Here is a 23,923-nt window from a genome sequence, read left to right as displayed (position 1 = left end):
GGAGCAAAAGTAGTGAATTAACATGCTTTATTTAATTATTCAGACAATATACAGGAACCTTATCAGAATTTGTAAAATGCTGACAGTCCATCTCAAGCAATAATAAGGCTACATTATCAATGGACATAAAAATAGGCAGAATTCAAATTTAAGCTTACTTGTTAAAGAAGTGACACAACTGTGTAAAAACATACTTTTCAGAAAAATATCAGCTGAACACAAACATTTCTTCAAGATTCCTAATACTAAATGCACCATGAAGTTAGCAGGCAGAAATAAAATCTAACTAAACATGAACAAGATTCATATGTAGATAGTGTCGTAATAATGTTCGAATATGATTAATAGATAGTTTTTGTTTATGTAGTCACAGTGTTACTGCTCAGTGGACACATGGCAGCATCATAACGCCATTTACTTTTCTGTCTGCCTGTTCACTGGGACAAAGCAATAAGAAAATTTCACAAGAATCCAGATCTAAATGACTATTTGAATATTTTCACAAATGAAAATGGCTGATATTAGGTTATATGTGTGTGTATATATATATATATATATATATATATATATATATATATATATATATATATATATATATATGTATATGTGGCAATGGGCAATGGAAACTTTTGTTTTAAACCATTTGTTTGTGGACAGTACTGGGCACCACAGAGGCAATACTGAGAAATGAGTATCGGTGAGGTAGCATGCTCTATGATGAGGACATCTTGTACACAGTAAATGAGTTGTAAAGCTGAGTGGATGAAAAGTGAACAAAGGTCTGATCAGTTTGGTATTACAGAGTTTACTCATTGAAAATGTACTTCTTCACTAAACGCTACCAAGTAGATAACAGTGTGATTGTTGAACAAGCTGAAGAAATTAAACTGTAAAGGCAGGCAGACGACGAGTCTGTGTAAATTACAATCCATTCATAGTTTGGTTTAAATAATTTTTAACACAGTGTTGGTTGAAAAAAAAACTTTGCACCGAACAAAACCTTAAAAAGTAACCCTACAATCATGATGCATAATAAAAGTCAGTTTTCATGTTTGTTATGTCTGACTAGCTACTTTAAATTAAGAGGCACCATCTATTGTGGACAATTTATTTGTATTAAAACAACCGGTTAATAAAACAAAAACGTGAGGAAAAAATGACTGTGGTCACAATAAACAAGCAGAGCAACGACTAAAACATTATGTCCAATTACTTGTTAAAAGCCAACAATAACAGAACCTTATTAAAAAAAACTGCTTTTGATATCATAATAACCTTTAACCACAATAAAACAGAAACGAAACTCTTACCATTAACATTAATATATTGTGAATATAAAATTTCTTCTCTCTATTTTGCCTTTAAAAATATATAGATTAAATTCAGCAATCACATAAGTTCCTCAGAGTTCAGTACTCAACTCCAGCGCATCCTTAGAAGCTACAATGTTCTCATCCAGCAAATGTGGATTCTCATTTTTTATCCCAATCATCTATAAAGCAAACACACGTGCAGCCCAATATTGTACAGCTGGTTATTCAAACATAGGCTAACACTTTCTAAGTCATTCCTATGATCTCAACTACAAAAATCAGCCTATGGGAGAATCCAAAGCTCACAGTTTGATGGAGGCTGGACTGTGTCCAGTGGCAGGTTGAAAAGTGTGATGAGTGTGAGGCACGTGATGCCAGCTTTTTGACCTGTTTTTGTAGATGAATTAAAATAAAAAAAAATTATATATATATATATATATATATATATATATATATATATATATATATATAATGTGTGTGAGTGTGTGTGTATGTATAGTACCATGCAACAGGTAACCATGTCCCAGCATGGTTTGCTCTTTTTCTACAGCGCTGAGTTTAAATCTGTTTCACTTCATTGCAAACAGATTCAGAAGCTAAAGCTGGTCGGCACCCCTGGACTAGTTAAGATGCTTTACATTACAGCTTAATGTAAACAACTCATTTTCTCCTCACATCCATAAGTCATGCAGGCATGCAAAAAAGCAGAAACACTTGAAACAAATCCACCGTCCTCCTGAGAGGCCAAAGTGAAAGCTATTTCACAGCGTGCACACAGCCGGTGCTTTCAGTTCCACCAGCATTCCCAACGTATATCCACAGAGAAGAAAATGTCGGTAATAAAGAGATAAAGCTCAACATGCATCTCTCAGAGCTAAAGATGAAAAGGCACTGTGAAGTCTTGGCTTGGTGCTTATCAACAGTGAGCTGCATGCAAAGTGAAAACCTGTGACTCTCCAGTTTATTGACTGGAAAAGGAATGAGTGTGATCAGGGCCCTACGGACATACAGAGGATGCTTCATGGCCACAATGATGTAACTGTATTCATCCATAATTTTTTGTGCTCTACAGTGCACATCTGTCTATCAGGTCTGTGCTACTGCCGACATGCACCACTAAAATAACCAAAATAACACCAAAATAATTTTCCAGGAATAATTTAATGTGCAGCTAAGGAGATCTGCTTGCTTTAAGGAATGTTTGCAGTCAGACACTTAAAGTCTTGCTTAACTTAAAGGCCAAGTTACTTTCTGAGCTCAACAGAATCACGGAAGAATGTTTATTGTAAATGTGCAATTCAGCAAAAGATCTAATACCACACCAAGCAATGTACAAGGCAGCTATTCAGTGCTGCAGCATTCAATAGAATAAAATGGGAAATTTGTTAAAGTTTGCTGTGCAGGTATATATATCCAGCCTCCAACATGCTTTTACAATTACCCTGCATCTATAATCCTTTGATAATGTATTGTAAAGAGAACAGATGCAGTGAGGATAATTAAGCAGCGTAACTCTATAGTCAAAGTTAAACAACACTGGGAAGTTTAGCTTGAGATGTTGTTTAAACGTGCTGGTTGTCATTGTGCAAGTAAGTTACAGAAAACATTAAAAGGGATCCTGTGATAACTTTGGCGAAATAATTAGCGGATTCAACTGCATGTTTTCCAGCTGTTAAATGTTGAGTCCTGATGCTGATCCCTGCAAACCTTCATGATGCTGACTCAGATTTGGCATGTCACAGAGAACACAAGAAACACAAGTTAAGGGGTTAAATAAAACAAGGGATTTTTTTTTTACTTGCAACATTATATAGAAGTTGAAGACTGGCAGCACTGTAACCTTGGCTTTTTGGGTTGCTGTCAGTGTGGCACACTTCTACAGTGATGCTTAGTGGTATTTGTTGAAAAGATCAAATGGCAGAAATACTCTCACATCGTGTGTCTTCAGTGTCATGCTGAGTGAGCCACAGGTTTGAGAAACCATGCAACTGTGACTTCAACGCCGCCCCGAGAGAGGACCCATGGTCAGAGAGTCCTCCTCATCAATAGTGTCCAGCTCCTCCGTGCGCACAGCGTGAGTGATGAGGTGAAGCTCCTCGGTGAGCGTCTCACTGCGGTACGCCACACGGATATCAGGGACGTTGGTGCGGCGGATGTCATTGCTCACAGGACCCTCCTTACAATAACTGGGGCCAAGCCAGTAGCTTTTCGCCTGTAATTAAAGAAGCTGCATGAGCGGAAACAGATACTCTGCAAAGGTTTTTAACTAATTTTGGTTCTACTAAACAAAAGAAAAACACAAGGAATTCTACTTTAAGATTTCCATTCAGGACCAACTCTTTAATACTTTCATAGCGGTGCTAGTTATACGTTTTAGCTTTCAGGTCATATTGCATGTGTAGCTAATAAACCATACACCTGCTACACCCCTACACTGAAAGCGTTTACTAGTTTACCTTGTGTGAAAATCCACTCATGAGGACGCTGTTTCTTGCTAGCTCGCACATGTCACATGAGCTCAGTTTCCACACTTGAGCTGCAATGCTGTACTCTTCCATCAGGGGTTCCTGGAAAGCAAACATATCACATCAGAAAAAATGAGTTTGACTTGAAGTGTACAACAGGGGAGGAATTATACTGACCTTGGTGAAATGGAACTGAAGAGGATCATCTGTAGACAGAGAGATCATGAGGCCTCTGGACAGATATTCTGGCAGCGGGTTGCGGTGGTAACTCAGAAACAGGCTGTTGTTGCTCAGTGGCGACATGGCAATGCCAACTTGAGCCAGGTAGTAAAGATACTGAAGCACCGGAGCCTGAGAGGTGTCAAAGTGAAGGAGACGAATGGACAAAGTTAGAGACTAAAAATACATCTGACTGTTAAAAAGACTTGTTTGCCCTACACTCAGCAGCAGCGGATTGGCAGCTTTGTTGAGCTTCCTTCTGTTCTTACTGCTGACACATAATTATTCTTAAGTAGATATACTTTTTTATTGGATAATCTTCCTGTTCGATCATCACAGACAGACTTGATTAAACCCTGAATAACCATCTTAATCATTTCAACTCTGAATCTGTAGAGATTTGGCCAGTTTGCCACTGCAGCACATTTGCTCATTTTCATATTTGCTTCCCATAGACTTGAAGTTATTAACTCCTTGTTCCTTCATCACTTCCTTTTGCTGCCTACAAGTCAGATTCAAAGGCAAGGCAAATTTATTTGTAAAGCATATTTCATGTTCAAGACAATTCAAAGTGCTTTACATAAAAACATAAAAACATTACAGCAACGTGCAGGGGAAGAAAAAAAAGTGCATTAGAAAAACAAAGATTAAAAAAAGATAAAATTGATTACATAAAAACAGCAAGAAAAAGCTCAGATAAAGAAATAAAGTTAAGATTTCAGCGTAAAAGAACCGAATGCAGATCTGGACGTCTAAATAAAAACTAGTGAAATGCAGCAGAGAACAGGTGGGTCTTCAACCTTGATTTAAATAGACTGAGTGTTTCAGCTGATTTGAGGCTTTCTGAGAGTTTGTTCCAGACATGTGGAGCACAGAAGCTGAATGCAGCTTCTCCATGTCTGGTTTTGACTCTGGGGACTGATAAGAAACTGGAACAAACAGTGTACTTTTGTAGTCTTAATTGCGGAGTAACTTCTTTAACAATGCTTATGATTCACATCAAAGACTAATTAATTTTTCTACTTATAACCCCATGCACATATAAATGAAACTTGCCCAAAACAAAAGAATAAACATCATTACTATAATGAATCAAATCCATTCAACACCAAATCGAAGGCAACATCACAGCTTACACAGTAATATATTTTGAAACTAAGGTGACGTTAACCCTCTGATGCATGAATTATTAAAGTTAATTAATTACATACAAATATAAAAAAAGAACAGTGCCATATTCTTTCACAAACAATATTTCACTTCTGCAGACATGCACAGTACTGATTTTATTCATTTTTAATCTTATTTGAGTTTTTTTTTTTGTTCATTTATTTGGATCTATTCTATAAAACTATCAAATAATAAGTTGTCATTTTTTATATAAATATTCTACAAAAGAACAGCTGTATTATTTTGTTAAAGTGGATAATTTGCAAATATACTATCCTCTCCCATGCATACACTAGAAAGCAGCCTTTAAATAGCTCTTCACTGTAGTGGACACTAGGCAGAAAAAGGTTCAATTGATCATCTTGAGTTTAGGTGATTTTAAGAAATTAGTTTATTTTTTTGTTATTTTTAGGGAGTAAATAAAGACTGAGTACGGAGGAAAGAAATCCTGATCCTATTGGGGACAACATCAGGCCTGAAACATTTGGTAAACTTAAGTACTGCTTCACATTTTTGAGGTGGAAAAAGCTGTTTTTTTAAATATGCGAGATGGATGGTAAAATGTGCATCTGCTGCTCGACACCTTTTATAGCAAACAAAACATGACCCAATATTCACGACAGTATCATCCAAAATGAAAACAACTCAAGACCTGCAGCTGATTTTTATACATTAATTGTTGAATGCATTTAAACTGTAACACATCAAAGATTTGCAGGTATTATTTAAGAATGAAGGGACCAAATGCTTCTGTGTGGTTTCCTGACCTTTCTGAGCAGCAGCCCATGAGAGATGTTCTCTGACAGCATGAAACCTGACACCAGGTGGTGGATTGGCCCGGCTTCACCACAGTGAGGTCGCAGCACAAACGTATGGAAGCCTCGTCGCCTGCATCAGACAAAACAACAAGAAAGAAAAAATCCTTGGAGACTCGTCTGCATTTGTGAATCATTAACATTTTTAATAAATGGATCCACTATTGGTGTGTAGTACTGATGTATTCCATTACCTTCGCAGGTGGTTGAGCACAGTCATGTTAGCGTAGGTGTAGTAGAGGTAGTAGGAATAGGGTGGGTTGTCCTCTTCTGTCCAGTCAGCTGGCAGTGGGCTGTCAAGATTGAAAATGTGGTGCTCAGGTTTGGACTCGTCATCCACGCTGTCAAAGCCCACCACCTATTATCACACAGACAGAGAATTTAACAGTCACTCTGTATCTTAAGTTGTGAATCACCAGGATACTACGTGTCACGTCACACTCACGTGCTCCAAGAAGAGATGCAGTTCAGGATGACTGCTGGGGTTGATTGTGACTTCAAACAGAGGCATGAAGATATTCTCCAACATCTCCTGGAAGTTTGCCAGCTGCTTCTTTGTATGGTACACGTCACTGAAAAGGTGATTATTGACACATAAATGTGTTGGTCAAAGAAGTTTTTGCTCCGTGTTTGATAGTTCTTTATTAATGACAAAATAGTTTTAAATGGTCTGTACTTATATAGCGCTTTTTTATCCAAAACACTTTACATGTACGTCACATTCACACATTCACACACACATTCACACACTGATGGCGGAAGCTGCCATGCAAGGCGATCAACCATGACCCATCAGGAGCAATTAGGGGTTCGGTGTCTTGCTCAAAGACACCTAGACATGAGCTCGACCGGGCCGGGATCGAACCGGCAACCCTTGGGCGACAGGACAACCACTCTACCCACTGAGCCATGTTGTAAGGGGCTGAGCGCTTTAATTCATGACCTCTCAGGCTGTTAGTATAGTTATTTTTATAGTTTCTTTTTCCTTCAAAGAGAATCTCAGTGGGCTTGTTGTGCCTCAATAAACCAATGTCAGACTCAGTGTTAAATAAAAAAAAAGATTCAGTGAGCAGTCTAAATCTGTAGACTGAATCTACACATCTTAGCTTCAAGGTGAAACAAGTGTGGAGGGACACTTACAATAAACGGGGCACCTGGACAAGCCAGCGCACATTATCAGAGTACACTCTGTGTCTGACTGCCCACTGAGCCAGATTGTCCCATTCATCCCTGGAACGTCCATAGATGGACAGTCGTAGCTCAGAGTTCTGGTATTTACTCTCCTCCAAGTCAGCCATCACCTCCTGGACAAATAAAGACAAAAAGCATGTAACAGTTTGTGTGAATTCACAAATCTTTTGGATGAAGTAAATACAGTCGTTTATGGATGAATTATTTCACACCTTAACTATATGTGCAAAGTATTTCCCTTCAATGCAGTTGTCAGTCTTGATGAAGATCTCTCTGAGGATCGACTCTCCAATGGGGTTGTATTTGGAGTTAAACTTATCAAACCGATGAAATGTGTTTCGGTCCTGACAAGGAAATGAAAAGAGACAAATATTTTTATATATACCAAATGTGCTACATGGTATATGATTTTTCTATTATCACTCCTGTATCTTACCGCATGCATGTCAAGTGTATCTACACTCAGGTCGTAGGCTGTAAGATTCATGGACTCGAAAACCTCTTTGAGTGTCTGACCACGGCCACACTCCACGTGAACAATCTCTTCGGGGTATTTCTTCATGGCTCTCTTAATGAATCGCAGCAGGTGCTTCTGGTTCATGCAGGATGAAGCGTGTATATGTGTGTCAACCTAGAGTCAGAACAACACCAGCAAAGACACCAATTATTTCTTTATTAAAGACACTGCATTTCTTTAGACCTCTATGGATGTGAGCTTTGAGAGTAATTCAGATTTTTAAATCTTGTAGCAGATGAGCCGTTAAGGTGTGCTGCAGCTGGAAAAGGTTTAAAGCAAAGTTCAGTTAATTCTTGCCTTTCTTATGTTGTAGAAGTCTCTATGAGGAACCTTCTTTTGAGCTGCCAGCTCCTTCATCTCGTTCAGGAGGATGTGCATCTGAAACTTAGAGCTTAGATACTGCAGGCGACGGTAGCAGAAAGACTTCCTGTAAACACCACAATGAAGGCATACATTTCATTTAGACTAAGACCAAGCAACAAATTAATCTTGTTAAAGTAACACTTACACTGGCCCATTGATTATGAGGGACATCATCACATTCATGTCTTCGATATATTCCTTCAGGTCAGGATATGGCAGGTCAAGTTCTGCACTTCTAAAGAGCATAAAAATAAAATTCATTCAGACCCAGTTTTATATGGTAAGCTAGTAAATTGTGGCTATCTTAGTGCAGGTATAAACACACACTTGTCCATGTTGGTTTTCTTGGTGTACACATGGACTACGCCACCAACCATCTTACAACCATATCCTGTGTCTGCTGGCATATTCTTTGGGTCCAGGTTGTCATAAGGATGAAACTCTGAAACTGGAGGGTGGACGGGGGCATCTGGAAAAACAGGTTTGACACTGATCAATTATATTCAAAATGACTTATGCACTACAGACCTAGTCATGAACAGAGCAAGCTTAATATAAATGGAAAAACAACGCTTTTGAGTTTTTCATCTTTGTAGGTTTAACAAAATCTCTTTAAGCAGGAACTTCATTATTTTAGGCAAACCATACAGTCTGAATACAGATAATTAAAAATCTAAATGCTGCTCCTCAAGCAAGATCGTAAAGGCTTTCCAAGTTTTGCAGGAAAACCAAATATTTAGCAAATGTCGTTATAAATTTCATACAAAAGAAACAAACAAAAAAAAAAGTACAAGACCATGTGTCACTTCGAAAGTTCTCTGTGGAACATCACTGTACAGGTAAGTATATCTGAATTTGGCACGAAGAAAAGTTACCTACAGTTACTTGAGTGGCTATTTTGTCAGATGGTGCTGCAGTTAAAAGATTTATTAGAGCAGAGATACTTCGCCTTAGGCAACAGTAAATAAAACACAGTCTTAATGAGCTGACGAGTTCAGGTGTCTGACAAAGGCAACAGAAAAATATGCAAAAGTAGTTGGACCACCAATAATTTTGTTTATCTAATGTCATATAAACACATTGACTGGAAACAGTCACAGGAAAAGACACTTATGGATTTTTGGGGCAAATACAGAATTTACTACTACAACTATAGATTGCTGCCAATAATCTTTTAAATATAACCTAGCTGATCAATCATTTTGTCAGTAAACGTCTGAGATTAGTCAAAAATACTGACTCACGTTCTTTTTGTTTTGTTAAAGCCACAGCTGTGATTAGCCCCACTGCTGCAAAGCCTCTTTAATTAAAAACAACCCAGTGACAAAAGGGACGTAATGAAACAGTTCATTTGTGACTGCATGCCTGTGTATTTTTTAAATAATTATAATTTCTCTGTCGTCAGATATTTGCTGACCAAAAGGTTTCCCAAAGAAGCTACCAATGATGCTTCACTAATTTATCTTGGCAAAAAAAAAAAAAAAAAACTTCCAAAGTCTGAGATTCAACCAGTATTACTTGCTGTGGAAAATTGTACAATAGTTATTGCTGTGATTTTTAAAAAGAGATTAATTGACCCAAACAAAATTCAAAATATGTACTGATATATGCTGAATGTAGTATTCAATATAGTATAGTATAGTATAGTATAGTATTATAGTATAATATAGAGCTGAATATATACTAAAAGTGTGTTTACTATACCAGCATCTACAGGGGTCTCTGGTATATCGTCATAGATTCCCATATCCAGAGTCTTCATCCCGAGGTCTTGCAAGGCATGAGCTGTGGTCTTACAAAATGTCTGCATGGAGCGATTTATGTACTTCTCCCTGATGAATAATGCTTTCACCACACACTTGGCAGCATCTACCAGGTCAGTGAAGGGCACCTGAAAAGGTTTAAAATGACAGGAGGAAAGATGGAGGTGAAATAAATTTACTTTGAGTATTTCCTTTAAACCGTTTGATTTGAGATCCTCACCCCACACTTCTCCTCTCCAGATATTGAGACCCGTTGGTACTCTCTTTCCATCGGCATTTCTCTATCTGGGAAGCCAACGTCAACAGTGTCCTCACTCTTGTCCTTCATTAACCTTGTGACATTCAGAGAGGAACAAAACAAAGGCAGGATGATTTATTACACAGAGAAAACAGGTGAGGTAAAGTGGAAGAGCAGCAGAAAGGGAAAAATATTTAGAGTTTTTAGTATAAAGTCATGGCTGTGTTAACTGTTAATGCAGTTTGTTATTTAGAGCGGTTTGGAAAGCTTTCTCCTGGTGTCTGACATCAAATGTTGACTTTGTTATGTTTGTATTATGCTGTTTATCACATACAGGACTGTTAATATTTATTCTAAGGTAGACAGGTATTAGTTGTTTATTATTACTAGTATGCAGCTATTGTATGGGAAAGAAGGGAAACTTAGTCCATTGTGACGTAAACACAACTGTAATCATCTGAGGTACGGCCAACACGAGACCTATTAGGCTGTCCTCATTGCAGATCCTCAAAGATTTATAAACAATTAGGTGAGACCTCCATGAATCCTGGGACTTTTGCTGCCAAGTCAAAACACTGAACAAGTTTAAATGCTCTGACATGTGTGGATAATAATTTCAATTCAGACAGTAATCTTGAAATTATTTTTATTCTGAAAGTATTTTTAATGAAAATTAACTTAATGTAATGTTAATATTTTAAGAAAAAGCAAAATTACAACCCATCTGCATGTCTATGAATTCACCAGCAGGGGGAAGATGTAGTCCATCTCAACAGGCTGTCTATTGTCGATCAACTCTGGAAAGTATTACTTAAACTAGTCTAGAGTTCCTAAATAATAAAGACTGGGTGTTAATATATGTATAATAATCAAAATGAAAATCAAAATATCATGTAAGTAGTTACCATGCATATTTCTCAAGTATGAGTAAATAAACAAAGATGAATCACCAGACAAAACATGCATACTGAGGCAGAGCTCACTCACTCTAGGTCTGCAGCACTGTCGATTTTCATGAAGTCCTGTTTGGCACGGAGCAAGATCTCTGGCTCAAGCCTTTGGGTGATATGCAGTGGAGCAGGATAGTGTAGGCAAGGCAGGGGCAGATGAGCACCAGAGGTAGTGACAAGAAATTAAGCACAGACAGGGAAGGACACCAAACAGAACCACAAACCTACACTTCAACAAACACTCTCTCTCAAACAGATATATACATGTACACAAAGAATTTAAAAATCAGTTAGTAATAGCAAACCCTGATTATGGAGGGTGTGCCAGATAAACACCCACTGATCAGCTTAGTGGTGCTGTTAGGATCAACTTTGGCAACTGGAACAGCGACCATGTCCTTCTGAAAGTTTGTGCAGTAGAAGATGTACCACCAGAACAGGTGCCTGAATGCTGGCTAGCTCAATGAGCGAATTGCAGGGATTAGTTACACGCTAGCATATTGGAAGCTGATAAGCATGTGTGCATAAGTAAAAGCAACACTGAGGAGGAAGAGGGAGAGTTGTGTCCGTCTGAGGTAATGTAAGTTGTCTATTTAACTAGGTTTATAGATGGAGTCTGTCTGCATTTCCTCACTTTATGTCTTGACTAATTTGCCTCTCCAGGCGGTGCCGTCGTTCTTCCAGCTGTTCAATGGGGCTGTCCTCTGGGAACTCATAAGGGGCACTTCTCATCTCGCTCTCTGCCATGCTGCGTGTGAACAGCTCCTGGTTCAAACACAAATTATAAAATTTATGGTGTCACCAAACAGGAAATGTCACTTTCTGTGCATGCATGAATATATGGAGGGCTTACAGAAACACAACCATAGGTTACGTTTGGTCTAAAATGAAAAAAAAAAAAAAAAAAAAAAAGAGTTCAGGGCAGATACTGGACTAGCATCTAAGACATTATTTGGATTTTACAGCCTTTCTTCCAATTTTTCTTCATTTTCTTTCCTACAGTAAATGAGTAAACCTTCATAGAAGCTGAAAAAATTAAAGCAGTAGTCATTTAGATGACACTAATGTAGACATAAAGTGATTTTCTAAATTTCATAAGTAGCAAATCTGATATTTAAATAAATGACAGAAGCAGATAATGAAAATGGTGAGACTGCTGAATTTCAAAAGAACCAATCCTGAACTTAATTTCATATTTATCTAATTATTTTGCAACGATAATATCATATGATCATGCATCACAGTGTTTCTGTTTTAATAATTGTATTATTTAAGTTCTCACCTCTGCAATCTCTTTGTACTTTTCCTCCATTGATGTTCGCAGGTCAACTGGGTAGTGGGACAGAGAAACAGGTGTCCCTGGAAGGGATCGCTGAGGCTTGAGGGACTTGACGGACCCAGACACACCACAGAGGTCTGTAGGAGTACATGGGAAGAGTTACAGAGGGTGATAAGTGGCATATGATTGAAATTCTTAATAGTCCATAAAAGTCTGTACTTGGAGGTCAGACATTCAAAGGTGCAACATCAATGCTGAGACAATGAATTAAAATAAGTACGTAATCCCAGTCAGCAATATCAAAAGTTTACATTAACATTAAAAGGTCTGTTCCAAAGAAGGGGGTCTGTCTCAAAGCGGTGGTGCACCCAAAAATGTGTTTATTGAGCAGTTAACAATTTTAAAAACCTCACAGACCCCCCCTCCAGATGCAGATAGGCAGGTCCTCGTCTTGCGGGTATAGAAAACCATGCCCACTAACGCATATTAAGGGTGAAATGGTGTAGATTTGCTAGTTTCAGACTTCTATTCTTTCACAGTTTCTGATGAAATATTCCTGCAATGAGATGGATTTGTGCTTTTGAGGGGTGTAAAAGTAACACCAGATTTTTTCTTTACCTGTTGATCCTCATCTGGCAACAGACAGCAACTGAAATCGTAGCAGTGGCAACGTACAGCAGCACTTCCTGCAGCTGCCACAACCTGCTGCGAGTCTCCACAGCTTTTCAGAGCAGCTGGAGCTGCTGACAGGCTAGCGTAACAGTGCTAACAGCCCAGACTGATGCGGTTCAGGACCACCTTGTTCATGTGTAGCTGAGGAGATTCAGGAGGGTAAAAATCTTCCACCTCAAAGACCGCTCTGTGGCGTAAGTGCTTTGTGAATCTCACTTTCCATCTTTCTAATGGCCGCTAAGCCGGTGTGTGGCAATCATTTCTGCCTGTGTATCCCGACCTGCCCACTCTCCACTCTCTGATCACCTCACACCTCCCACCACAACCCTTGCAGTTTCAGGCATTTTTTCAAATTTGACAGTGGGTGGAGTTACGCAAAAAGTAGGGGCTGTAGTTACACATTAACATTGATTAACTTTTTGATAAATTAGAAATATAAATGGTAAGTGCTTTGAAACTACTACTAGACTACTGTCTACCCAGTAATCTGAATTTTCAGTCCTTTTCTTCTGCCATGTGGTGTACTTTTCAGCATGTAAAATCATGCAAGACATTTTAAGAATATATTTTGAACTTTGCGGCTAATACTGTTAGTGCTGCATGAAGAAGAAAATTAGCCCCTTTGTTTCTGCAAAGCCTGTTTTTTTTTTTTTTTTACCATTCCAAATTAAACACCAAATATCCTAGGGGATAGGCAAGAAAGTGCTCTGCTCTTGTATGGTCATACGAGCTACATAAAAGCAGTGAAGACTAACAAAATTATGTGCAGTCTCTACTGGATTGATAAGACCGATTGTTCAAAAGCAACATGTTTTCAAACACCTCTGATAGTCATTTACAATCCTATAGTCTTCCACTAGAAACACAGCACACATGAGCCACAGTTAACTTTAGTTAGCCATTGTTCATCATGCCAGTCTGTTAAAAACAGAGAAAAGCAGTCAAATTCTACAAAAGCAGGCAAAGCTAGCTGTTACCATCAAAACGTAAATAGAAAAGAATTTGAATTTGGTTTACCAAAGATTACAAAGTGTCCTTTTTGAGAGAGGATAAGAGTTATTTTAACAGGCACAAACATGGTTCAGGCACCACAAATTACTATCACGTGATACTTAAAACTTACATGAGCACGCACTCCGAAGGTTAAAACTAAAGATCGTCGCAGATTTTAAAAACCACAACAAAATGCAAATACAGCACTCTCAGTATTGAGCAATCTTTGACCACGAATCCACTTTGTTCCCTTCTTGCAGCTACATGAATCTATTAGCCTATTTTGAACAAGTAGTGAGTACATCAGACATGGACATAAACCAGAAAGAGCTGTCAGCCAAAAACAAAGGAAAATTAAATTGATGATTAATTATAAATCTCTGGTGACTCCTTAATAAAATGTCCAAGAACAGCTTGAGAAAAGACAGCAGGAGCCAACAGACAGTTTGCTGCTCTCGAGAAATAATTACCTTCACTCACATGTATATGCTGACACGTGGATAGAAACAAACCTTAGTGTGCAGAAAAGGGCTCTCTTCCTGTTGGCAAAAGATGACGCCGCCTCCACTCCAAACTAAACTAAACACAGTAAAAAGCAACTTAAACTGCAAAATGATTTTTATGTCTGTATGACACTCAGAAGACTGTAGTATATTATTCAGTCTGCACTTTCTAAAGTCAGCCATGGATTTGAAGGAGAGCAACAATGTCAAGAGTATCATAGTTATACATGAACACAGTAACTTACATGAACACAGTAACTAACTCAAGTCTTTGGCTTTGGGAGTGGTGTGCTCTCACTCCTCTATAATTGGAGCCATTATTGGTGCTGTGTCTGGCCTGTGACAATTAGTCTCAGCCATCTGCTGTCTGCTTCTGAAGCAGTGGAGTTTGGAATGAGCAGAAGGTAACTCTCCACGGGATACTGATATTGTAATACATTTAAATATTGCACACAGAAGTCAACTAGTAAAAATTTCAATATGGGATATAGTGATGACACTGACTCTACTAGGTTGCAATCTGAAGTAGTGCTAGAGCAAACGTACACGACAATCCCACCAAAGCAGGAATTTTAAAGCCAAATCATGGGTCACCCAGAAACATTTCTGACACAGATCTCTTACATCATGCTATCAAATTCTTGAGACAATGATTTATTTGAATATATACAGGCTTTATATGTAAGTAATGTATGTAATGTGAAATTTTTAAATGGACAAAGACTTACACACAGTTGTCTCCAATAAGCTATTCATATAATTCCAAAGACGTTCTGCCACAGAAGGCTCTTAATCCAAAACATCTCAACTCTATTAATCCCAATGACATCATTGCTTGGGCAGCAAAGACTTTATATAGACTTCTACACAAGAAAATGGTGCAAAACTGAGAGTGAAAAGAGACCATCAACAAGTCTATAGTCTGTATTATATACATATAATGGGAAACTTTAACATTTTTTAAATCACAGAGATCACCAATTAAATCATATAAGAAATAAGACTTAAAGAGTATAACACACAGGGGCATAAAACCTGTTGTGAAGTCATGACAAAAACATAGCTGTTCCTCAAATTAAGCTTTCCTGAGTGAGTAGATCTTCCTTTATTGTATGAAATACCTCAACCCGTGTTCATTGCAATGCCATTATGAGCTCATCGCTTATACAAGCACTTTATATTGACTGAGCTGTCCATCTTAGCTTTGTGCCACATTCCTGAGACCTGAGTCTGCACACTGCCCACATGCTCATTAGGTATCTGCTGTCACTGCTCTATATGGCCCAAGGCTCTCCTTATAGTCTGCCCCATGCTCCCATCACCAAAATGCAAGTAGCAAAACATGGTGCTGAGAAATATATCCATAAGTTCAATATTCCATGATCACACACATCAACTTCTTTTTTCAAAATAATGAATTAAATGTGCTTTTAAAATCTGTTTAGACAACATCTTCATTGTTGTTCATAGCAGCACTGCTGGCTGAGATTTAGCTAATGCTTTGATGCTTCAGATCTTATCAGTTTCCTGGTAAAAGAAACATTCAGATCTGTTAAGATGTGATGCTAACAGACATTTTATCAAACCTTTTATAGTTTTTGTTATCTACTGTGATGCTGAGAGTATAGAACAAAGGTTTATCCTTGTAAAATGACCGATTTGACTGATGAGGGATTGAATCAGACCACATCTGCCACCTTTTTCTCTTTCTTTCAGTAGTGGTTTATGTTTTTGATGTACTTTTTTTGTTGTTGTTGTTTTTCAAGATAAGACTCTTATTTTGCCTTATTTTGTGCACATACATAAAGTGCCATTCAAAGTCCTACCAATCATGTCACATCATTACAATGACTTGCAGGTTGAGATTAGGTACCAGGATGTGCAACAATGTGCCAACAATGGCAGGTAAAAGGAGGACTCTAGGACTATAAGTGTGGTAGACTTAATATACTTAACAACCTAGCTTTGTAAATGTCTGATGAGGAAAAGATGCACACAGTATCTTTGTGAGGGATCAAGGACATGCACAAAGCACTTTGGTGAACAACACTGAATAAAAACATGTTTATAAAAGACTAAAGTGTTGAGAAAACTTCTAGGAAAATCTAAACAAAAGTTGATTTTTACAACTACAAATAAAAATGCAGATACTGTAGTTTCTATTTCCACATCATAGTGATGCACCAATCTCACAATTTCTTTAATGGAGTACAAGTACTTACGTTTGAGTTGTTTCTGATACCAAATACCTATATGAGTACTAAAAAATCCATTACAGTTCACTGGTAAGGATTGTGAACCAGAATGCCAGATATGCCAGATGCCACGACTGAGAGGTTAATAGTGCGACATATCAAACTGGTCATCCTGTGGCCATCCTCTAAATGTGGGGCTTGAAAACTGTGAGAATCTTCGTAAATAAGGAGGATAAAGTAGTTTTTGGTGAATTCAGTTCACTGCTGTAACAAAACACCTACATTTCCAAAATAAGCTTCTCTTACCAAAATTCAGATTTTTAATATGGCATAAGTAATAACTTTATTGTTAATGAATTAATGCATTGAAAAGATTAACATGTTAATTCCACAGATTAATGTCTTTGGATTACCGTGTTAATTTTTATTGCCATAGTTGTTTTTACAATAGAATCGGGTTCTGTAGTATCAGAACACTTTTATGAATACCGAGAACGAATATACGCACATAGTATCAGACCCATATCTGATATTGGTATCTGTGCATCCCTAATTATTTTTAAAATAAAAAACTGAATAATTATTCATTTAAAGTTAAATACAATATTTTCAGATAAAGGATTTAAAGTGTTTGGATTGGAAAATGGATTTTTATTAGCTAAAATATTACCCAACAGCAACTTAGATCAGATCACGGCTGTATGAAAGGACTATGCTTCCTCTAACTTTGTTTACTCTACCTCTCTCTATTTATTAGATGTAGTCATTATTCAAAATCATCTAAGCAAACAACGGATACTGGATTATTAAAAAAAAAAAAAGATCCGGACACCATGTGAAGCAACAAAAACACAGAAGACTAGTTGGCATTTTGGTGAATAGATGTGGTCTTGCACTGCCTCATTTGCAATTCTTAACTTGCAGGGCCTCTCCAACTTCTTCTCAAAGCATTCTCTGCTGGGTGCGGAAACGAAAAAGAAAAGGCTGAGCATTTTTTCAAATCATGAAATAGTCAACATTTTTCAACTCAGTAGTATGAAAATATATTTCTATTTTAAATCTTAGTACCACTAACTTCATAATAGTAGAACACCATTTCCTCTCCATGTTGAAATGTTTTTTTCCCCTCAAATAAAAACATGAAATGACTAAACCTAAACAACTGCCTATATAGCTAACACAAATAGCACATATTTAAAATGAAAAATCATCACAAATTAACAACTATCTACAAGAAACACATGAAGCTTGATTTGTCAAGATCCTAATTTTAACAAATCATAGTTTGAAAGAGAAATTTGTAGGACAATTTGTAAAATCATAATGAAGGTCAAAATCAGTAAAAGGAAAATCTTCAAATTCTACCCAGCCTAAATGTTATGTTGCACAATAGACCTTGTGTGGTTATTCCGAAAACTCCAACACAGTTAGCCTCTATGTAAAGTACAAGAGTATTATCTTAAGAGACATCAGTAAAAGAAAAAAAAAGGTTGCCTGGATCTGCAGGAGTGCGAGGAAATCCTGTGCAGTCGCAGTTGTCAAGGAGCAGCAGTTTTATGAGCATGTTAGTACAAGAGAAATGGCCAATGGCAGAAACCCACAATAGCACATACGCAAGCAGAGTACCACATTAATTTATTTTAGTTTATTTTCTGGTTTTGATATCTGAGGGTCCAGTAAAACTTGTGTTTATCTTCGCAGACTTCAATATAGTCCCTGGGAGAGAACAATGATGAAACATGCATCCGATGTTCCTAAGCAACCACAGATGAGAATACACCTCTTTGTATGTTCATCTCTCAAGCATATGATCACTTCTCATCATTCAGAAGAGAAATAATAGAATGATGGAAATTTACCAGTGAGAACCCTCTACCCACAAAGTCCATTTTCTAGACAGTTAACTACTTTTAGAAATATATAAAACAAGCAAAAAAGATCTGTTGGAGGGACAAACATTTCAGTAAATACAGAAAAACTAAAGTTCGTTTCTAATTGTGTGTCCAGTATAATATAACCTTAACAGCATATAAAATGAGACAGATGCATCCCAAAGGAACATAAACCACCACACAAAACATATGGCAGCTCATGTAAACACTGCCCTTATCGTGATCAGGGAAGTCAGCATGCTCCGGTGGACTGACAGTACACGGTGTATTCTCACACAAGCTCCATGAGGGCTACAGTGTTAATGAAGAGGCAATTCTGAAAGAGGTTTTCCATTTCTTTTGTTTTAAGTTTTACTTGTTCAGCAGTTTGAAGCCACCTTTTTTGATTGCTGCACACTTTTGCAAAACAAGTGCCAAATGTTAAATTTAATTTAGCTCACACTCAAGAATTTCAGGGATTTGTCTACTTGGCTGTAGTACTGTACTGAACTGGAGCAAAGAGCAGTGGGGGCTAGGTGTCCCAAATGCTCATGAACAACAACTCCCAGACTCTATAGAAATCAGCATTATGGCAACAGACTAATTTGTTACTGCTTTCCCCACAAAATAATGAAATAAATTTACGAGTCCTCTTATCCCTTCTTTTCTGTAGCTTCCCTCCTTGTCTTCTACATGTTGGCATCTTTTTTATTTTAGTAATCAAGAACTGTGTTTGCAGTTTATGCTTCACTATAAGCTTGCTTGGGCATTATTTTTAAAGAGGTTAGTACCTACCTAACACAGAACTGCTTAAACTTCTAGTGATATATAATTTACATTAACAATCTTTATATTCTAAAGGTACTGTTCATGGTTATGTTGCATAGGTTACAGTACCTCTATCTAGCTGTCTTGTCCTGTTCTCACAGTCTCCGTTATGGTTGCAGTGGCCTTGATTGTGCTCTTGCGGGATGCTGGGACATCTAACTAGGCCTGGGACGGCTGATGCACCCTCCCCCGCTGGTACAGTGGAAGAGAGAGAATGACAGCAAATGAGAGAAGAACGACACAGCGTATGCTCTCTCCAAAACACAGGCTGCTCTGACACCAGGATCACACTGTTCCCCTTCTTTTGTGTTTCCTTTTCTTCTCTTGCTGAAACTGTCGCAACCTTCAGTGTGCTGCTGAGGCAGTTTTTTTGTCCTCCTCTCTTCCTCTGATTCTGTGTCACGGCTGCTTCCTGGATTACACCGGTTTTCAGCATGAACAGCACAGCCTTCAAGCTCCCGGATTTAAATACTGGGTTGGAACATACCACGTGGCAGAAAAAGGGGGAAGGACCGGGGTGAACTACTTCATGCTCTATTGTGCTGTAAAATGGAGGAGGCCCTGGATAACTGGCCACTCCCACTTCTTCAACGCCTCCCACCACTTATTCATGAACACGAGAACACAAGGCTTCGATAGTGCAATCATGAGGACTATAAAGCTGTGAATAAAGTTATTATTAACTGTATCTGGTTTAACAGATCATTACTTTGTTTTACTGCAGCCATGAGCCTCTCTTTAAATGGGTCTGTTTTGATATATTATTTTTTCTCAAGCTGCAAACGTTTTTTCAAGCAGGATTTATAAAACAATATTAAACAATTATCTTTGACTTCAATCATTTTTACATGACTGTCAGACACTTCAGCCAACTCAATGTCAGAAAGTGTTTTAACTTTTTAGCAAATATCAGTTTTTGTGCTTTTGTACAAGTGAGCACAAAACATGTGCATGTATTATTACGTTTACATCAGATGATGTCATTTTTAATGCTATTCTTTCATGCTATGCTTCACATAATGTCATGGGAAGCTGCTTCCTTCATCTCTAGCATCACAAGAAAGACACGAATGCTTTGACAGTTTAAAACTGCTCCAATCAGCTTTTAAACTTCAATTTTTAGTTAATTTTTGAAGCAAAGACAAATATAATCGCACAAAACATGATAATCAAAGTAGCACAAAGGTTATTTTCAGACTTTAATGAGCAATGAATTCTGGACAGATCTTTTTTTCATGCCACTGCACACCCACACAGAGAGGAAATAACAACGACCTGGGTGCCTGACTTGCCATTAAAGGAGCCCAGTGACATTTAAAAATGATTGCACAATTGATAAAGTTGACCAAAGAGTTATGACTCACGAACTGTGCTGTACTAGTTGGATGTATTTATGGCTATCATTAACTGAGAGCAATAAAATAGTGTGATTTTATATTGCAAGCAGAAGCAACTTTCCTTCCACTGCTAAAAAAAACAAAAACAAAAAAAAAAAAAAAACAAACAAAAAAAACTTCATGCTGCTCTAACCACCATGTAGCCCACAGCATTTGAAAAATGCTACACAATATCCTGGTGTACTTTAGAAATGCAACATATACAATGACGGCCTATAATAAGGGTCAGTGGTATTCCACTTTAAAATGCGCTGCATGCATGGTGGCAGCAAACCGTCGTGGCTCTGATTGTACCGTTTGCATTTTTTAGATCAAAAGTAATCTACTTTTTATTCATGAACATCACAATCAAGTTAATTTTTCAAAATTTTTGTTTACAATGGTTTGAAAGCTGTGCTCTGCAATTGATTTCTCTGTGTACTTTAAACTTTCAATGGCAACGGAAGAGTTGTTTACCAGTGAGATCAATTGATTAAGCTTTCGAAAACCAAGATAATTAGTGAAAAAACACACCAAATCCCAAAATGAGATGAAGAGAAAGCGAAGAGGATGCAGGGCAGGAGTGACGCTGAGAGAAAAACGGCAGAAATTCAAACCATTTCTTCCTATCATTCTGACGGGAAATGTGAGATTGCCAGCTAACAAAATGGACAAGCTTGAGGTGCTAACAGGGAACGCAGTATATTATGTGCTTCACCCAGACATGCACACATCCTGGACTCTAAAATGTCTGTACACTGCTTTAAGACTTTACGAGCAAACTGCAATAAGAAAATCAGTAGAAGGCTAAAGGAAGCTGGAATTGCAGGGCTTTTTAATCACTGTTGGTGCCATCCTTGACATGTCACTGTAAAGGAAAAGATGTGCACAAGGAACATCAAACTGTTAGCAGTTAGTTTTCATCCATATTATCAACACATAGAGTTTACCTGTTTTTTTCTGGTAGCTGTTTATATCATACCTGGTACGGCTGCAGACACAGCCTGTGTTGTCATCAGCTCTGTCGTTGCTAGGCTACAAACACAGCATCCTAACCCATTCAATGAGATCTCTGGAGACTTCAACAACATCTCAGCAACATTACCAACATTCCAACAGTTTGTCAGCTTCTCCATCAGAGAAAATAAGATGTTGGATGCAAATCTCTGGACTCTTTCATATCCAAGTTTCTTTGGAAAAACAAGCCGTCACGTATCAGTCTTAAAACCTTACAGCAGACTAAAGATAGAGGAGGACTGGATCTGCCAAACTTTAATCACTACTTTATAGCTAACAGACTGCAGTACATCTCAAAGTGGCTCAAACCCAGTTATCTGGATGAGCCGTGGCTAGATGTGGAGCAGGCTTTGTGTGAGGACTTAGTCATCTCTGACCTGCCGTTCATCAGCTCAACCATTAAACCATATAAGTGCTTTAAAAGCCTTAACATCCGTTTTTCCTTAATGGCTTGGTGGGAATTCTGTAAGATAACCAGATCTTCCCTCTTTCCATGTAGACTTACACCCATCTGGAACAACCCTGACATCCTGCAGAACAAAAAGATGATAAACTTCACTCAATGGAAGACTAAAGGAATACAACAGTTAGGACAGATAATAGAAAATGGAAACTTTGTATCTTTCAACACAATTGTCTCACAGTATGGAATCAACAGCAATAAATTCTTAGAGTACCACCAACTAAAATCAATTATATGTAAGAAGTATACCCCTGTACAGTTAGACTTGCAGCTTCCTGTCAGAATAGCAGAATTCTTGAATCTTAATACTCCAAAATTATTATCAAAAATATATAGATTATTTGCAAAGCTAGAAGACAGGATATCTCTCCCAACTTCAAAATGGGAAGATGATTTATCTAATAACTTTGATCAGAAAAGATGGTCACAAATATGTTTAAACACGTTTAAAATGACTCAGAATTCAAATATACAACTAATACAATTCAAAATTCTCCATAGAACTCATTATACAGGACACAGGATGTTCAGGATGGGCCTTTCACCATCAGATATCTGCCCACACTGCTCTGAGAACACTTCTGATAGCTACATCCATGCGCTGTGGTCCTGCACACCTGTCCAAAGGTTCTGGATTAAGGTGTGTGAAGATCTCTCAAAATGGTTTAAAACCAGTTTTTCTGCAAACCCCACACTTTGCCTACTGGGCGACCTGGGTGACACTAACATAGGAATACACTCCATAAACTTGGTCCTCGCAGTCTTATGCATCGCAAAGAAAACTATTCTTGTGAACTGGAAAGATAAGAATAATTTGTCTATCCAGCAGTTTAGAAATCTCCTGTTAGATCACATCAGCATTGAGACAATGTCTGCCTCCTCCAGGAACCAATCAGATGACTTTCATTCCCTCTGGTCCCCTGTGACTGGCTACATCACCTAATGTAGGTGGAGGATTGCGGCTTCGCTGGGATGGGGGTGGATATGGGTGGGGGGTCCCTGGTGGCTTCGGGTCTCCGGTTGTCTCCTGGGTGGGGATCTCGGCCGCTCCGCTGCTGGGTCGGCTGGGGGTTCCGGTCTGGGCGGGCGGCATTGGGTGGGCCCCGGGGTGGGGCTGCCTCGTGGCGGTGGGGGGTGGCTGCCGGGGTGCCTGGGTCGGTGTCCGTCGGCCCCTGGCCGGGTGGCCGGTCGGGCCCGGGGTGGGCCGGGTGGGGGCCCCGGGCTCTGGGGTGTCGGGTCTCCCCCCGCTCCTGGGGGTGGGGGGTCTGCCGCTGCTGGGGGGGGCTGGGCCCGTCCGGATGTGCCGTGCCGGGGGTTGGTCCGTGCCCTGGTGCTTGGTCGCAGCCCCGGAACCTGGGTGGGGGTGTGTTTGTATATAGGTGGGTGTGTGTGTGTGTGTGTCTGTAGGTATGCTGGTGTGTGGGTGGGTGTAGAGGGATGTGTGTGCTGTATGTGTGTGTGGGTGTGTATGAAGGTCTAAGTGTGTGCGTGTATGTGTGTGTGAGTGGTGTGCGGGTGTGTGTGTGGAGGTCTATGTGGGAGGTGTGTGTGGGTGTGTGTGAAGGTGTGTATAGATGAGTGTGTGCACGTGGAGGTCGAGGTGTGTGTGGAGGAGTGAAGGAGTGGGTGGAGGCGTGAGTATGTATGGAGGTGCTTGTGTGTATATGCAGGTATGTGTGTGAGTGCGTATGTAGTGGTGTATGTGTATGGAGGGGTATGAGA

The 23,923-nt window shown here is 38.7% G+C and overlaps 1 protein-coding gene across 6 annotated transcripts in view; it reads right to left on the bottom strand.

Annotated features, from left to right (window-relative positions):
* Window positions 1-10: 10 nt before the first annotated feature.
* Window positions 11-23,923, bottom strand: part of LOC121636368 (AMP deaminase 2-like) — a 39,501-nt gene continuing 15,588 nt past the window's right edge. For 2 of the 6 annotated variants that reach the window (XM_041979832.1, XM_041979834.1), the window contains exons 3-20: window positions 19,415-19,537; window positions 12,287-12,420; window positions 11,639-11,769; window positions 11,042-11,110; window positions 10,037-10,148; window positions 9,758-9,944; window positions 8,381-8,522; window positions 8,199-8,288; window positions 7,988-8,117; window positions 7,610-7,804; window positions 7,386-7,517; window positions 7,123-7,286; window positions 6,428-6,554; window positions 6,177-6,340; window positions 5,935-6,055; window positions 3,956-4,129; window positions 3,770-3,880; window positions 11-3,525 (exon numbers count right to left, since the gene is read on the bottom strand). In XM_041979832.1, the coding sequence (XP_041835766.1) occupies window positions 3,310-3,525; window positions 3,770-3,880; window positions 3,956-4,129; window positions 5,935-6,055; window positions 6,177-6,340; window positions 6,428-6,554; window positions 7,123-7,286; window positions 7,386-7,517; window positions 7,610-7,804; window positions 7,988-8,117; window positions 8,199-8,288; window positions 8,381-8,522; window positions 9,758-9,944; window positions 10,037-10,148; window positions 11,042-11,110; window positions 11,639-11,769; window positions 12,287-12,420; window positions 19,415-19,537 (2,522 nt within the window). In that variant the 3' untranslated portion in view covers window positions 11-3,309. Of the gene's footprint in view, window positions 3,526-3,769; window positions 3,881-3,955; window positions 4,130-5,934; window positions 6,056-6,176; window positions 6,341-6,427; window positions 6,555-7,122; window positions 7,287-7,385; window positions 7,518-7,609; window positions 7,805-7,987; window positions 8,118-8,198; window positions 8,289-8,380; window positions 8,523-9,757; window positions 9,945-10,036; window positions 10,149-11,041; window positions 11,111-11,638; window positions 11,770-12,286; window positions 12,421-19,414; window positions 19,879-23,923 lie in introns of those variants that run through there. The other 4 variants (XM_041979835.1, XM_041979836.1, XM_041979830.1 and 1 more) reach the window with 3 other exon arrangements.

Source organism: Melanotaenia boesemani, chromosome 3, assembly GCF_017639745.1.
Source record: "Melanotaenia boesemani isolate fMelBoe1 chromosome 3, fMelBoe1.pri, whole genome shotgun sequence".
Taxonomy (NCBI): domain Eukaryota; kingdom Metazoa; phylum Chordata; class Actinopteri; order Atheriniformes; family Melanotaeniidae; genus Melanotaenia; species Melanotaenia boesemani.
The sequence above is the reverse complement of the archived record's forward strand: the minus strand, read 5'-3'. Positions and strand labels throughout refer to the sequence as shown.